This window comes from Dasypus novemcinctus, chromosome 6, assembly GCF_030445035.2.
Source record: "Dasypus novemcinctus isolate mDasNov1 chromosome 6, mDasNov1.1.hap2, whole genome shotgun sequence".
Classification (NCBI taxonomy): domain Eukaryota; kingdom Metazoa; phylum Chordata; class Mammalia; order Cingulata; family Dasypodidae; genus Dasypus; species Dasypus novemcinctus.
Window position 1 is genome coordinate 87,520,733 of NC_080678.1, and position 14,766 is coordinate 87,535,498.

The following is a 14,766-nucleotide window of genomic DNA, read 5'->3' on the forward strand; positions in this document are numbered from 1 at the left end:
CGTGTCCCCCCGTTTCCATGTATTCAAGGCCAAACCCGTCCCCTCCCCTCCTTCCCCCTCTTTGCTTTGCCTCCTCCCTTTGCAGTGGCTCTCAGCATGTGGACCCCCATGCAGTGAGGCTCCCAGGGGCCGCACTTGGAGTCATCTGGCTCTCCCCCTTCTGCCCTCCAAATAGTCACCTGGTTTCTCAGGCTTGCAGGTTGTACATCAGAAGCAGCTCCCCCAGTGCTTCCCCTTTCCCCATTTCCTCCCCCAATGCCAATGCCCAGCTGGACTGGGCAAGATCCAGCAAACTTGGCTTCCTGGGTCCTGCCTTTGCCTCCCTCATCCCCACCCCCCTCATGTCACCGGTGGACTGGCCTAAAACAAAAATCAGTCATGTTACACACTTGATTAAAAGTCTCTAATGTTTCCCACTGCCCCAATCCAATCCCCCAGCATGGCATTCCAGGCTTTTCCAGTCTGGCCTTCAGAGGCCTGATTTCCTTCTGGTTTGATTCCCTACCCCTCTCCCCCACACAGTCTATACCCAGTTGGGGTTCACGGACGAGTAGCTGGGCCCCTCCTGGCAGCCTTTTAGAAATGCCAACTTCTATCCTGGGGACATGGCCCTGCCACCATCATCTCCTGCACTCGTCATCCAGCGCAAGCCTGTGATCCCAGGGTGACAGCTCTTACCTGTCGTCACCCCCACTGAGCCAACCAGGTAGCAAAGTTCTACAGGGTCGTTCCTTGAGCACAGTGCCCAGCACTTAGTAGGTGCTCAGTAAACATGCACTGGGTGAGGCAGAGGGATAAGTAAATTAAGAAATGAACACAAGCACAGGCCAAGTGCTCTGCTCACCCAGCTGGGCCCTGGCAGTGGGAGAGGGCAGGAGGCGGATGCACTGGGAAGCTGCTTCAGAAGCAGAACCTGTAGGTCTTAGAAACCAGCTAGAGGTCTGGGGGATAAAGAACAAGAATGAAGGGCTTCCTTTCATCAGGGAAAACAGGGAAGTAAACAGCCATAATTTGAACTGAAATGCAGAGAGCAGGGTGCTTGGGAGCAGAGGGGAAGGGCAATTACTCCAGGCTGGAGAGGTAAGGGAGAGCTTACTCAAGGAGATAACACCTGATGTGAAGGCTGACGCTGTTAGCCAAGTGACGGTAGCAGGGAGGGGGGAGATGGGAGGTGATGGCCCTCCTGGCGCTAGCCATGTCATCATTTTTTCTTCTCGTAAGAACAGAGGGTCCGAATAAGTTATGGGTCACTTCTCAAGATATGTCAGACTAAGTCGCCAGTGTAAGTAACTCTTCACCATAAACCAGCAGCCTGCTTTGGGAGAGGATGCCAAAGGGACCAGAACCATGCCCTGCAGTTGGCCGGAAGGGGCCCTGGTGGACCTTTGGTCTCTGCTGCCTTCCCAGTGACGGAGAAGGTAATGCCAGCTCTGAGGCTTGGACACCAGGTGGTTACAGAGCCCACCTTCAAGCAGAGGACACAACACAATAAAGTCTCTTCTAGGTTGTGCCTGTACCCTGCCTGGAGTCAGGAGGAATCAGGAGAACCATTGGGTGAGTCTCCTGCCCTGGGTGTCCTGAATTCCCACCTCATTGTGACTCAAAGGCCCTGGTGGGCGAAAATACAAGGGGATGGAGATGGGCATGCACTGGGCAGGGGCTTCTACCGTGTGCAAAGGCGAGGAGGGCAGAGGGCTGGAGACGAGAGCATGAGCAAGCGGCACCGGGAGACAGACTGGAGAAGCCATCACACCCCACCCGTTCCATCCCGCTGTCTGGTCCTGGAATCTAGGCAAGCAGCAAGGAACTTTTTCAAGGCTATTTATAGGGGCTGAGATTTTCTGCTTGGAAATAGCTGTCTGTTTCCTCCTGGTTTCACATCCCCATAGAAAAACCGTGATAAGTGGAAGAACGAAAAAGAAAAAAGAGAGAGAAGGAGAAGAAATTTTGTTTTCTTTCCTGCCTCCCTCCCTCCCACCCAGAGGCCCCTGCAGTTCCTGATGCCATCCAGGAAAGCTCTGGAAGGAAGGAAAGCCTCCGGACACGGCGCCCTTACCTGCCCTGAGCCCTTGAGGCCCGGGACAGCCTGCCTGTGGGTGAGGCCGCACATGCTCGTTCCATCCACCTGGAGGAGCCAGTCACCTGGGGGAGGGACAGATGTTGCCCTCACATCCCAGCGCTTTGGCAGGAAGGCCTCTTCTTCCACACCCCTGCCCCAGCACCCTGCCCAGGACCTCAAGGAGGGGAGGGGAAGGCAGAGCTACGCGGAGTCCCTGCAGAATCAGGGGATCCCTGCCTTGGCCAGGAGCTGCACCCCAGTCTGAACGCCAGGCAGCTCCTTTCAGTCCGTCCTTCCAAAGCATGTAATCAGTCAGTGATAGAAAAATCTTTCCATTACTGGCTTACAAAATGGTTAAGACAGATGGGCTCACCCTCATCCTCGCCCCCATTTCCCTGAGAAATGGTTTTGTCAAGCCTCTCAGAGGTAATTTTTATAGCTCCAGGATGTGCTTTATTTCAAAAAAGTTTAGGGAGTTGCCACTGAGACGGAGGACACTGGAATTCTAGGGGACATGGAGATAAGGAAGATTCTAAGTGCCCTTTCTGACTCAATTCTGGCAGTTTTGGAGAATAAGAGAAAATTAGCCCCTTCCTTTAGAGCCATGGGCCACGAGATAGGGCTGAGAAAAAGCTGGCCAGGTCCTCCCCAGCTACGAAAGCGAGTCACAATGCAAGGGAAGCGCATAGCTTGCTTTACATCACTTGCCGATATAGAGCATCCGATGCCCACACTAGACCTATCTTGGGCAGGGCAGGTTAACTTACTTCCTTTGCAGGTGATGGAACCAAAACCAGGAGGGGCACTCTGCTGGCACGAGGTTTCACAGAGCGGGAGTGGGCGAGGCCAGGGTCTAAAGTCTGCCTGCTGAGGCTGTTGGCTGCAGGATGCAAATTCTGCGCTAAGCGCCATCTCTTACCCTGCAGGATCTGCCCTTCCCTGGCGGCGGGCCCTCCAGGAATGATGGACTTCACCTAGATGCCTCCATAGAGCACACGCGTAGTCATGCCACCCTGGAAAGCCAAACCCCGCAGCTCACCACCCTGCCTGCCGCCCTGGGGGAGGCCCTGCCCGAGCTCCCTGACCAAGGCAGCCCCACCTGCCTACCACTCTATCCCAGCACCTTATCGCCATTGGACACTGTCATATGTTTTCCTGTTAGTTTAGACTACAGCGCCCATGGAGCAAGAGGGGTAGGAGCTCTCAAGAATACATTCCACGTGCAGGAGCTCTCGGGAATTGGAATTGCATCTGATGCACAGCGCATCTCTCCATGGGTAGAAACCAACGTGGCTGACTGTGGCTACTGCCTGGCAGCTGGATCCTGGCCCCTCTCATGTTGGTGAATTGGTTTGTATGTACAAAAATAGAGTTAATCTCTACATAGCATGCTGCAGCTCATTTTTTTTTTTTACTTGACAAGAGATGGTGACCATCTCTCTAGAGTTTAGCAGATAAAGACTTAATTCTATCTTTTTCTTTCTAATTTACTTTATGCAGGTAAACACACATATAAAGATATTTACAATGGAATCATACTATTCTCAAAGAATTTCTTTCTCCTTCTTCTCCATCTTCTCCTCCTCCCCCTCCATCTCTTCCACTTCCTCCTCCTCTACCTCCTCCTCCTCCATCTCCTCTTCCTTCTCCTTCTCCTCCACCTCCTCCTCTCTCAGATACAGCACTACTTACTAGGACTCTTATTTCCATGAAATAGATTCCCAGGAGTAGTATTTCTGGGTGGAAAGCTGTTCTCACTTTTTAAAACCAATTTTATTGATACATATTAATAAATACATTCACTGTTAATTGTAATAGATGTTCCAGATTGCATCCCAATGTGAATGTTAAAATAATTATTCACTTTTCCACCGGCTTTGTATGAGAATACCTGTTCTCTGCATCCCACCAGCAAAATTTTGCCAATCTGGTAGAAATAAGGTTGGAAGCTTTATTCTAATTTAATTTGTATTTCTGTGGTTTTCCATTTGTTTAATGGTCATTTGGATTAGAATGTGACATTTCAATAATTATTTTTGAAATTAAATTTCCCCAAAGAAATTGAAAGTGTTTTGCTAGCCAAAGGAAGTAGCCTACCTCTTATCAGCATATTTATTAATTGTGAATATACCAAAATTTAGCAAGTTTCTCAAAGGAGAACTAACCATGTTTTGGTGTCTGATAGGACTGTTACCCAAAGGCAAGGATAAATTGTCTATACTTTTTACCAGTCCATTCACTCAATGTGGACACATGCACATTATTTCTTGGTTTCTTATATACACGTGTAAAATCTTCCACTGACATCAAATTTATTGCTGGATGATGATCCAACAATTCAGGTATCCTTGCTCTAGGCACACAGCATTATCTGGTAGGAAAGCAAAGAATGTCCTGCATTCATCTAGCTCTTGGGCTCCTTTTGGAAGTTTTCACTAGCCATAGCATTCCCTTCCTGATGGAAAATTCTATTCTGTTTCCAATCAGTAATTAAATCTAACAACAAAGTTCCTGGAATCCAGACCCATTCCAATGCTCCGTAACAAGGGCAGAAGCTTCCTACCTCTGAGCTCCCACCACCCTTTGTGGCTACCATGGCCCAAACTCTCCTTGAGGGTCTGCCAGATAAAGCCCAGAAACCAAATGCAAAGTGCCAGTCCTGGCCAAGGCCTCACCAACATGACTTGTCCTGGCCCTTGTAGCTGGGGGGGGTGGGGGGTGGGAACCAAGGCTCCACTCTGATCCTATTCTGGATGACTGCGGATGACCCCACTCACCTTTGGCTTTTGCCCCTGCAGTCACACCATCCTTGCCTTCTCCTTGCCAACCACCTTAACCTCAAAGTCAGGATACATCCCTCAATTCCACTCATATTTCCTCCTCTGGTTGCTGGTGCTCCTTAGCACCTGCAACCCAAAGGTGACCTGCATCTCCCAGTTTACCTTTGACCTCCATCCTCCACTGCAGGCCCCTGCTGATTTCTTAGTTCATCCACCTCCCTAGTGGTGGTGTACATGCTTGTGCACCATGAGTACATTATCAAAGGTTGCCATAAGCATGGATGCCCGCCAAATGGCCATCATTTCAACATTGGCTTTCCATGCTCTCCTAACAACTCTTACAGTCACACTGAATCCAAGAGTCCCATCTTCTTTCACCAGTTCCACAAAGTAGATTTCACCAGCATTGGTTTCTGAAGGGGATGGCAGATGAGAAGAACCAGCACTCTGCAACAAACCAAAAGAATAAAAAGAAAACATGAAGGCACTCACCCCATCTATAAGCAATGGCACTTCTTAGCTCCCAGCTGCTGACAGAAAGAACAAGAGCTTCATTTCCAGCTTTATTGGCTCCTCCCTGTATGGCCTGGGATGGTATTTTGGTCTCTTCAGACTCAGTTTATCCCAATCCACAAAAATGGAATGAGAGAGCTCCCTCCTAACCTAGTGTGGCTGTGAGTAACGTGCAGCACACAGCAGGGGCTCAGTAAAGGGGGTTCCCTCAAGTCTCCACTCATGATGTGAGCCTCTATGTTAAACTGACGTTTTCCAGAGACATCCTGGGAACTTCACACAGGATACACAGACAAGCAATGGCATACCAGATACCAGATAGACAAAGCTTCTCAGGTAGAAGGAAACTTCAGGAAGAGCTTCACTAATTCCTAGCAATCATGGCTAGGATGGATGGCTGCTCCAGGGAAAGTGAGAAGAGAAGAATTTTCTACTCTGTACCTAGCATTTCACTTGGTGCTATGACAATAACCATGGTAGTTCTGTTCTCTCATTCATCCAATCATTCAACAACATTTATTGGGCACCTCTTATGTGCCAGGCATTGTGCAAGTAGCTGGGAATATGGCAGTGATAAGTCAGACATGATTCCTGCCCTTATTGAACTTACCATTTAATGTGGGAGAGACTTTAAACAAACAGATTCCCAATTAACCCCAAAAAGTTGTGATGCTAAGAGCAGTTGTGATAAAGTACATGAGATAAAGTGCATGTTATCATCTGGAGGCTCAGAAATGCAAGAACACGTAGCCAGGCAGTGGAAGAACCGAAAGGTGAGCCCACATTCAGGCAACACGAACGCTCACAGAGCTGGGGAGTCTCGGCAAGCAACAGCGGGAAACCGAGCCAGAGTCGCACAGGGCCAGGAGGGAATGCCCAGGCTGCTGTGGATGTGCCACTGGCCACACAGCCCACATCCAGCAGCTGGGCCCAAGGACACTCCAGGCTCTTGTCCATTCTGCCCCCTCTCCTAGGCTGTGTCCTAGTCGCCACATTGGAAAATGCAACCCGTACACAGAAAATAAACAAGCTGGAGTAAACGGAATGGTGATCTATCAAAAAGAGGAGGTTCCAAAGAGACTGGTATAGTCAGAGACAAAACCCTAGCCTTCCCAGACCACCCCACGCACACACCCCATGGTATTTGGTCTCAATTTTAAAAATCAAAGAGTGAAACAGCCTCTGAGAGTTGACACCCAATGTGCCCCAGGAGCTTCCTGGCCGTGAAGCTGCCTGGTGGCCCAGGGATCCTGGGCCCTGGCCGTTCTCCAGGCTGGGCCATGAGAGTCATGGCTGTGGCGATCCTCAGCATCCTGCCAGAAAGCAGGGTCCAGAGAAAACCAGGCTCAGAGAACACCAGCCTGAAGCCCCGCTTCTGGCCAAGAGAGCCTCTGATGTGTGGCCCGGTGGTTAAGCTTTTGCCTGTGGAGTCAGACTCCTTCAATTTGAATCCTAGTGTGGGCGCATCCCCTCCGTGGGCCATTGGGTGTGCTCCTCCTTCTCTCTGTGCCTTAGGTACCGCATCTCTTAAAAGAGTTTTTAATTGTAACTATCTTCTAGGGTTGCCTTAAAGACTCCATGAGAAGGTACCTGAAAGTATTTAGGATGCTGCCTGGCACATAGCTAAGCACTCAGTGCACATCAGCTGCCCGTCTTCTCTTGCAGACCCCCTGCATCCGGTTCTTCATAGGAGGCCCTGTCTGGGTGAGCTCCATGGCCAAAGAGGCAGGGATTTTCATGAAGCCCTCCGTCATACCAGATGATGATAGCAAAAGTGGAGCGTGAGGCTCTGAAAAGTGGAATGACTTGCCTGTTTCCATCAGGGTCCCAGAAAGAGCTAGAAGGTGCATAGTTTCAACTTGGGTCATGGAAGAGAGTTTAGTGAAAGGCCTGTTTTCAAAGGCATTGGCAGCATTTAGAGAAACTGATAAGGAACAGGTTAGGTGCTGTGGAGCTAGAAATAATGGGAACCTTTTCTACCCCTAGGCCTGAAGGGCCAAAAGGGGGAGCAGTTGATGGAACCTAGAGAGAGGAGTTACATGGTGAACACTGCCTGATGGGTGCTGTGGTATTCAGAGGAACACAGCCAGCTCGTGGTGGTCATGCAGAGGTAGAGTGACAAGCTGTCCTCACTCTTCCTCAACCTCCAGGCTTCTGTTGAGCCTTCCCCTGAGCAGGGGCTACCAGAAAACAGAGGGCAAGGGAGGCTGCTAATAGTCCAAAAACACCAGCTTAACAGGGTCCAAAGCAGTAGGCAGAGGCCGGAGAGGGGTCTGGTGGAACACAGGGAGACTACCCCACCCAGCATCTGAAGTGACACTGCTAGAGGACGGCGGAGGCGGGACGGAGGCACACAGATGACTGGTACACCAAAGATGGGCTTTATGATCTTCCTCCCTGATGGGGGCTGCGCAGAGCAAAGCCCTTGAATTTCCAGCTTCGGGATGAATCAGAGGCCAAGAATAGGAGCTGCCTGATTGTCTATTCATTGCCCTTGGCAGAAATCAATCTCTTCATGTTGTCATTGCCAGGAATAATTATAATGAGCAACTACGGGTACTGAAGGCTCAAGCACTGTGCCCTGTGGCCCAGGTACTGACTAAGAGCTTACTCCCCTTTATACTCTTCTCAAAACCAAGCAAGGCAGAAATTTATTTCCATTCTACAGATTACAAAGCTAAGACATTAACCTCCTATCCACCTGACATGGCAAATAAAGAGCAAAGGAGGACTTCAAAGGCAGTGCTGTTAGGCCCCACCACCTGTTCTCTTTCCTCCAAATTCTAGGAAGTGAGCAGAGGAAAGGAGTACCTTTACTGGCAGAGGGGAAAGTGGAGGCGCTGGTCTGGGCACTGAGCTCTGAGCCTGAGCTTTTTCTGCTTCTTCAATATTTCTCTCCTGATCTTGTGTGTGTGAAAGAAAACATCCCTGATTCCCGTCGCCCGGGCCGTTCATGATGCAGATCCCAGCATTGGCTGTGCCATTATTCATTTCCTTGTTTGGGGTGTGCTCACAGACACCTATAAAAACAAGCCAAGAAGAAGTCAACAGCTGGGCGGCTCTACGTGGAGCACAGCGCTTTCTTCCAGTGACAGAGGGACTTTCAGAGCTCCAGGGAGGGCTGAGGCGGGGGGTTGGCGTGCCTATGCTGACAGCGCACATGGAGAAATGCCCAGGGGGCTCCCCCACAGCGGAGCTTTCTGCACCTCTCCTTCCTCCAGGTGCCACGGCGGATGCTCAGAGGCAGTTCATGATTAAGAGGTGCCCGGTGGCCTGCCAGATCCAACCCACATATAAATAGTTCTTCTCCTTAAGGGGTGTCTTTGTCCTTGCCCTTCATTGGGAACTTGCCAGAGGATGTCGGAGAGAGGGACGGCTGTCTACTCCACGTGTTTGCTGGTGAACCCTGGCAGAGAAGAGTCCAACCCTCGGGTCTGCAGGAGGAGCCGCAGCCCTAAGGGATGCCGCGCTTTCCTACTCATGCCCCTACCCCCTCGTCCAGCAGGTGTTCCTGCTTCAGGGGTCAGAGCACTGGGGCTCTCTCAGCCAAAGCTCTAATACATCTCAGAGCCACTTGCCAAGCCAAAGGCAGACGTTGACTGTGAGAGCACTTCCCAACTCTAACTTGCTTTGAAAATAATTAAAAAAAAAAAAAGATTATGGATGTTATTTGGGAAGCAGCCTGAAACGGCAGTGAGGGATTTAAAGCAAGCCTCGGGAGTAAGGTTTCCTTTACCCTAAACGGATCCCACGGCCTGGTCAGTACCAGTGCACACGTTCAGAGCTGGCGGCCCACAGAGAGGGGTGGAAGTCCTTGGCTTCTGGATCGAACAGGTGCTCTGAAGCTGTCCCTGGCCAGTGGAGGGGCTGCAGAAAGCAACCCGACAAGACAAGGAGAGGCAAGGTGAGACAAGGCCAGGCAAGGCAAGGGAGGAGATGCTCTTGGCATTTCAGATGGAGGCCTGGGGAAGGCAGCCCAGGCCCCGTCCTCTGGTAGATGAGAAGATCAGCTCCGGTTATCAGGAGTCCATTTGGAAGGACATCTCTAGGGTCTTACTTCCCAGCTGAGCTCACCCCCAGCCCCATCCCCACCAAGGAGCCAGGCGTGTGAGGAAAGCCATCTAGAACTCTCCAGAAGAATCCTGCTAACTCCTGCACAGCGTCGAGGGACCTCCATCTACACCACAGGAAGCAGAAACCATTTGGCTAAGTCCTGCCAGAATTTCTGAGCCACAAAAGCATGATCAGAGTAACTAAATGGTTGCCATTTTAAGCCACCGTGTTTGGGGCTAGTTTGTTACACAGCATTAGAGACTCCAACAGTTTTGTCTCATTATTAGTGATTTCATTTGCAGCCAGTAGCAATGCATATTTGCACCAATAGAATTTGGGACCATAATTTTCCAAGAACGACTTTAAGATATCTGTGCATTGCGGTTCAAATGAATCAACCAAGCCCTACTGCCAAAGCAGATGCAGAACTTTTCCTGAAGAAATGGTTCAGAGAGCCATCTTCATCGGTCACCTGCTGCCTGTGAATCCAGACTATCTATATAACTTGCAGGGCTCTAGACTCTTTTTTAACATTACAGATCATTGTGTTACAGTGTAAAGGTGTGTTTATGAGCTCATTATTTTCCTGTATAAATTCAATAATAAGCAGTATGCTGGTAGGTGAGATAGCATAGTGCAGATATTTGGGGCACAGGGTCTGGAGCTCACTGCATGGGTTCAAATCCCAACCCCTCAGTTTCCTCCTCCATGCAGTGGGCAATACAACAGAAGCAGATTCACAGGGATCCTAGGGTCCAATTAGTAGGTGGTGTACAGAAGTGCCTAGAACCGTACCCAGCTCGTGATAAGACCAAACAGACTTAATGCAAATCATTCGTTTCTTCCTCTTCAATTGCATAGCACCACCGAGTTCTTTCTTCACCAAAAGATAGGGGTAAGGTAGTAGGGGTGATGGGATGCAGTGCTCCTTTGTGTTGAGCATAAGACAGCTCCCAGCCGTCACTAAAGCTCTGCCGAGTGAGTTGACAGTTGGCTACCCCAGTGATTTATACCTTCCCTAGACATCAGACCCCCTTTAAACAATTCCTTCAGGTGCTGATCACCCCAGCATGCCAAACACATGGGCGCTTGGGGCCCAGGGGACAGAGGCACAAACCCCCCTGCCTCTGACTCCCTCCCCACCACTGTCCAGGTTGAAGGCGTCCGGGATGTGCAGGGCCGGCCTCCCGTGGCATCTTCTAGCCCGCGTGCAAACAGCACATTTCTGGAGCTCAAGAGTCTCTGAATCCAACTCGGAGGCATGGGCCCCCCCAGGGGGGCAGCATCCGCGCTGGCCGTTTGCACAGACTTGCTGAGGTCTGGATTGGGGGAGGGAAAAGCAAACAAACACACATGGGGGAGGTCTGCTTCTGCTGCGTGGGGACAGCGAAAGCCACTCACCCCCCCCCCCTCCGCTCCCCCTTCCCTTCCCACTAGCTCGTGGAACTCTTCTGATTGGCCCCAAGAATGCCCGTCCTCCTAACTAGCACGTGCCAATACAGAGATCTCAGGGAGAGAAGGCAGAGGCACATGGCCGTCCTCCCCAGGAGCTGCGGGACTGGACGCGCGGTGCTACCCGAAGCCCTCACGGGAGTGAGGATCCCTCAGCTCCCCGCGGACGCCTGCATCGAAATGAACTGCGGCCACCCCGTTCTGCTCCTCGCCTTTACAAAACCATCCTTGCAAACATTTCCTTGGGTGACAAATGAGGTTTCAAATCCCTTGGGCTCCTGAGATGAGGCTCTGTCCTCTGGGACATCATCCTCGATAGCTACACGGCTCAGTGGGCCCATTAGTTGCCCCGGCAATGACATTTAAGCTGGGATTCCCATTTTCTCAAATACAAATACCTGCGAGATGTGTCAGGTCTCCCAGCTTGGACACGTTTGCCCTTTGTCCCTCCATGCCTAAATGTTAACCAATGACCCCGGTGAATTCCTCAACTCAGTACGATAGATGCAGGGGACTCTTGCGATTCACTCTTCACATGATTAACATGAAGGAGAAATTGGGATTTGATTGATAGAACCCTTAAAATAACCAGACTTCACACCAAGCCAAGTTTGTGCTTCTAAAAAGGAAAATGATGATTATGGTTCGACCATCTGCTCCCTGCTGAAACAGAGCAGGAAGGAACATTTGAGCACAAGGCGCTTAGGTAGCTCCAGTTTTCAGAGTGTGCAAGTGTGTGTGTGAGCATGTGTGTATATACATGAACATGTGTGGTGCACGTGTGAGCATGTATGCACACACGCATGCACATATATGCATGTGTATATGCATATATCTTTGTGTGTACGTGTACCCATGGATGTGTGTGCAGTTGTGTGCATCAAACACACTGCAGCATCTACACTGCGAGGGCCTCTGTGGGCATTAACCCCTCACACAGAAGCGTCTCTTCCCTACAGAGGTGTCCAGTTGGTTGCCAGGGCTTGCCCACTGAAAACTCTAGCCTTTAAAAAGCACTTCTGGAAAGCAGATTTGGCCCAACAGATAGGGCACCCACCTACCACATGGTAGGTCCAAGGTTCAAACCCAGGGCCTCCTGACCTGTGTGATGAGCTGGTCCACATGCAGCGCTGAAGCACGCAAGGAGTGCCGTGCCATGCAGGGATGTCCCCCACATAGGGGACCCCCACGCGCAAGGAGTGCACCCCGTAAGGAGAGCCACCCAGCACAAAAAAAGCACAGCCTGCTCAGTTTTGGCGCCGCAACACGGAGAGCTGATGGGGCAAGATGATGCAACAAAATGAGACACAGATTCCGGGTGGTGCTGACACAAGTGGACACAGAAGAACACACAGTGAATGGCCACAGAGAGCAGACAACTGTGGGAGGGGGGGCATGGAAGGGGAGATAAATAAATGAAAAATAAGTCTTTAATACATAAATAAACAAATAACTAAAAAGCACTTCTTATGAGCTTTCTGCATTCATGAGGCCTTAGGGAATTGTGACTCAAGTAGGGTGGGTAAGCAGCGAGGCGCAGAAGCGCAAGTCTGGGCGGTTATCTGCTTTGATTCATTTAATCCTCATGTGACCCCTCCATAGCTAGGGAATAATCTGCCCATTTTACAGATGTGGAAACGTGAGGCTAACAGCACGTGAATAGCTCACTCAAGGATCCAAGGCTGGTGTGCTAGTTTGAGGCTTTTTTGGTCCCCCAAGAATTATGTTCTTAAAGCTCATCCATTCCTGGGGCGTGCGCCTATGGTGGGGGGAGCTTCTTTTGATTAGGTTGCCTCAGTACAGCATGACCCAGGGTGGGTCTTAATCCTCTTCCTGGAGTCCTTTATGAACAGGACGAATACAGAGAAACACAGAGGAATTAGCCACAGTGACAGAGCGAGAAAGCCACGAGCGCGAGGAGCTGGAGCAACGAAGCTGGAAGGGAAGGGAGAGCCCAGCAGACGCCACCATGTGCCTGGCCACGAGGCAGAGGAGCCCAGGAGCAGCTGGTCTTTAGGAAGAGAGCATCGCCCGATGGGGCCTTTTTGTAGGTGTTTTCACAGCCTCAGAACTGTCAGCTAATAAATCCCCCAAACAGCTAGTGAGTGGTGATCCAGGAGTCACGCCCAGGCCTGCTGACTTCACAGAGGAGCTGAGGACACAAAGACCATGCCGGTAGCACAATGGGTCAGTTGGAGGCAAGTGCAGGTGGCCTGGGCCCAGAGGGACAGAAGGATGGGACCTGAAGCTCAGATGTGGGGGACAGTGATAGCCGCAGGGCCACTGTGGGGTGCTCTGGGCAGAGACGATGGTGCCGGGGCTCAGCTAGCTCGGAGATTTGGCTGGATGGAGTGAGGCTTTGCCTAGAGGTTGGGGGTACAAGAAGAAGGGACTCTCCCTAGGGGAGGGGCACTCCCTGAGGTCACTCAGGAGGGAGAGGGAGGCTCTGTCCCCAGCCAGGAGAGCAATCAGGAGGCTGAGGCAGAAGCCCGGGGGTCAGGATGGAGAGCGGGACCGGGGGAGGACGTGAGCGCGCCGGGGTCCTGCCTTCAGTGTCACCTCCTCGACCCCAAGCAGGGCTCTGTAAGAGCCGAGGGGCAAGGGGCGGACCGGGGGCTGCTCGCACTGTCAGGCCTCCGGTGGGCATCGGGTGGGTGGGCAGTCGGAGCAGGCTCGGCTGGCAGGTACGAGAGCCAAGAAACAAATAAAGGGGAGCTTGAGAACCCCTTCAGGAGTGGAAGGACGGGTCGTCAAGGACACCCCAAAGCTGCCGCCCGGCCGAAGGGAGCAGGCATTCTCTGTTCACAGACCACGGGGGACTCGTGGCTGAGACGTGGCACCCCGGAAGCAGCCGCCGAGGGTCTAGCTCAGCCTGGACCACGAGGGCCGAAGTCCAGGTGAGTCCCAGCATTTCAAGGTGTGGGAGTCACGGGGGCAGAGGGGATGGGAGGCAGAGACCCCAGGCGGCCTCCCGAGCCCGCAGCGTCCTGCAGCCACTTGGCTCACGGGAGGGGCTTGAGGGACGTCCCCCCGAAAGGACCGAGGACTAATTGAGCCTGTGAAATCTTTATAAATATTTTACACTCCCTGAAATCAGGCCGTAAAAGCAATATTCATGGTCTTTCACCCACGGCACCTCGGCAGGGGCAGGTAAGTCAGGTATAATTAATTTACATTCATCATCCCCAACTCCCTAGAAGCATCTTGTAACTGCCACCCTGTGGTTTCAATGAAATGCTCATGTGTTTATCTGGTTCTGTGCAAATAGTCTGCCACCTAAGATCCTTTTTTCGTTTTGTTTTCTGTGTTAGGTTCCGCAGCCAAATGCTCAGGCCACGGGACTCAGCGGCAGAGCTCCCACGGGAGATGGCGCATCCGAGTGAGACCTCCGTGAGCCCAAGCGGCTGCTCCTGCCCTCACAGAGCATGGCCCGCGGACACCGACCTCACAGCGTGACACGCACGGTGCCCCTGGGCGGAACCCTACGAGACGGGCAGAGCTGTTCAAATGAGGAAACTGAGGCTCAGAGAGGGGAAATGAGTCTCCCCGAGTGACGCGGCTCCTCAGCACCCCTGCCTGAGTCCATCGCATTCTCACACGCTCACGCGCATCCAAATTACCTGGGTTTCTTTTAAAAGTGCAGGTGTTGGTTCAGTAGGTCTGGCACAGGCCTGAGAATCTGCATTCCAAGCAAGCTCCCAGTGATGCACATTCTGCAGGCCAGGGGAGCCCACAGCGACTATCAAAGGTGTCACCCAATGTGTTATATCATTCTCTTTTGTAACAGAAGAAGCCAAGCTTAGAGAAGATGAGCTAAATGTGAGAACGCCGGCACGCAAAGCCTGGCTCCCTGGCCTGAATGTCCACCCTGGCAAGTGAAGAAGGGTTATATTGCAGGGGTGAAGGGAA

General features: G+C 51.6%; 1 protein-coding gene across 1 annotated transcript in view; it reads right to left on the reverse strand.

The window, feature by feature from the left end:
• The window catches only part of FRMPD2 (FERM and PDZ domain containing 2), a 120,934-nt gene that overhangs the window by 18,455 nt on the left and 87,713 nt on the right, over positions 1–14,766 (reverse strand). The window contains 4 exon segments of the mRNA XM_058299515.1: positions 2,057–2,142; positions 2,979–3,072; positions 5,182–5,286; positions 8,164–8,372. Of these exon segments, the coding sequence (XP_058155498.1) occupies positions 2,057–2,142; positions 2,979–3,072; positions 5,182–5,286; positions 8,164–8,372 (494 nt within the window).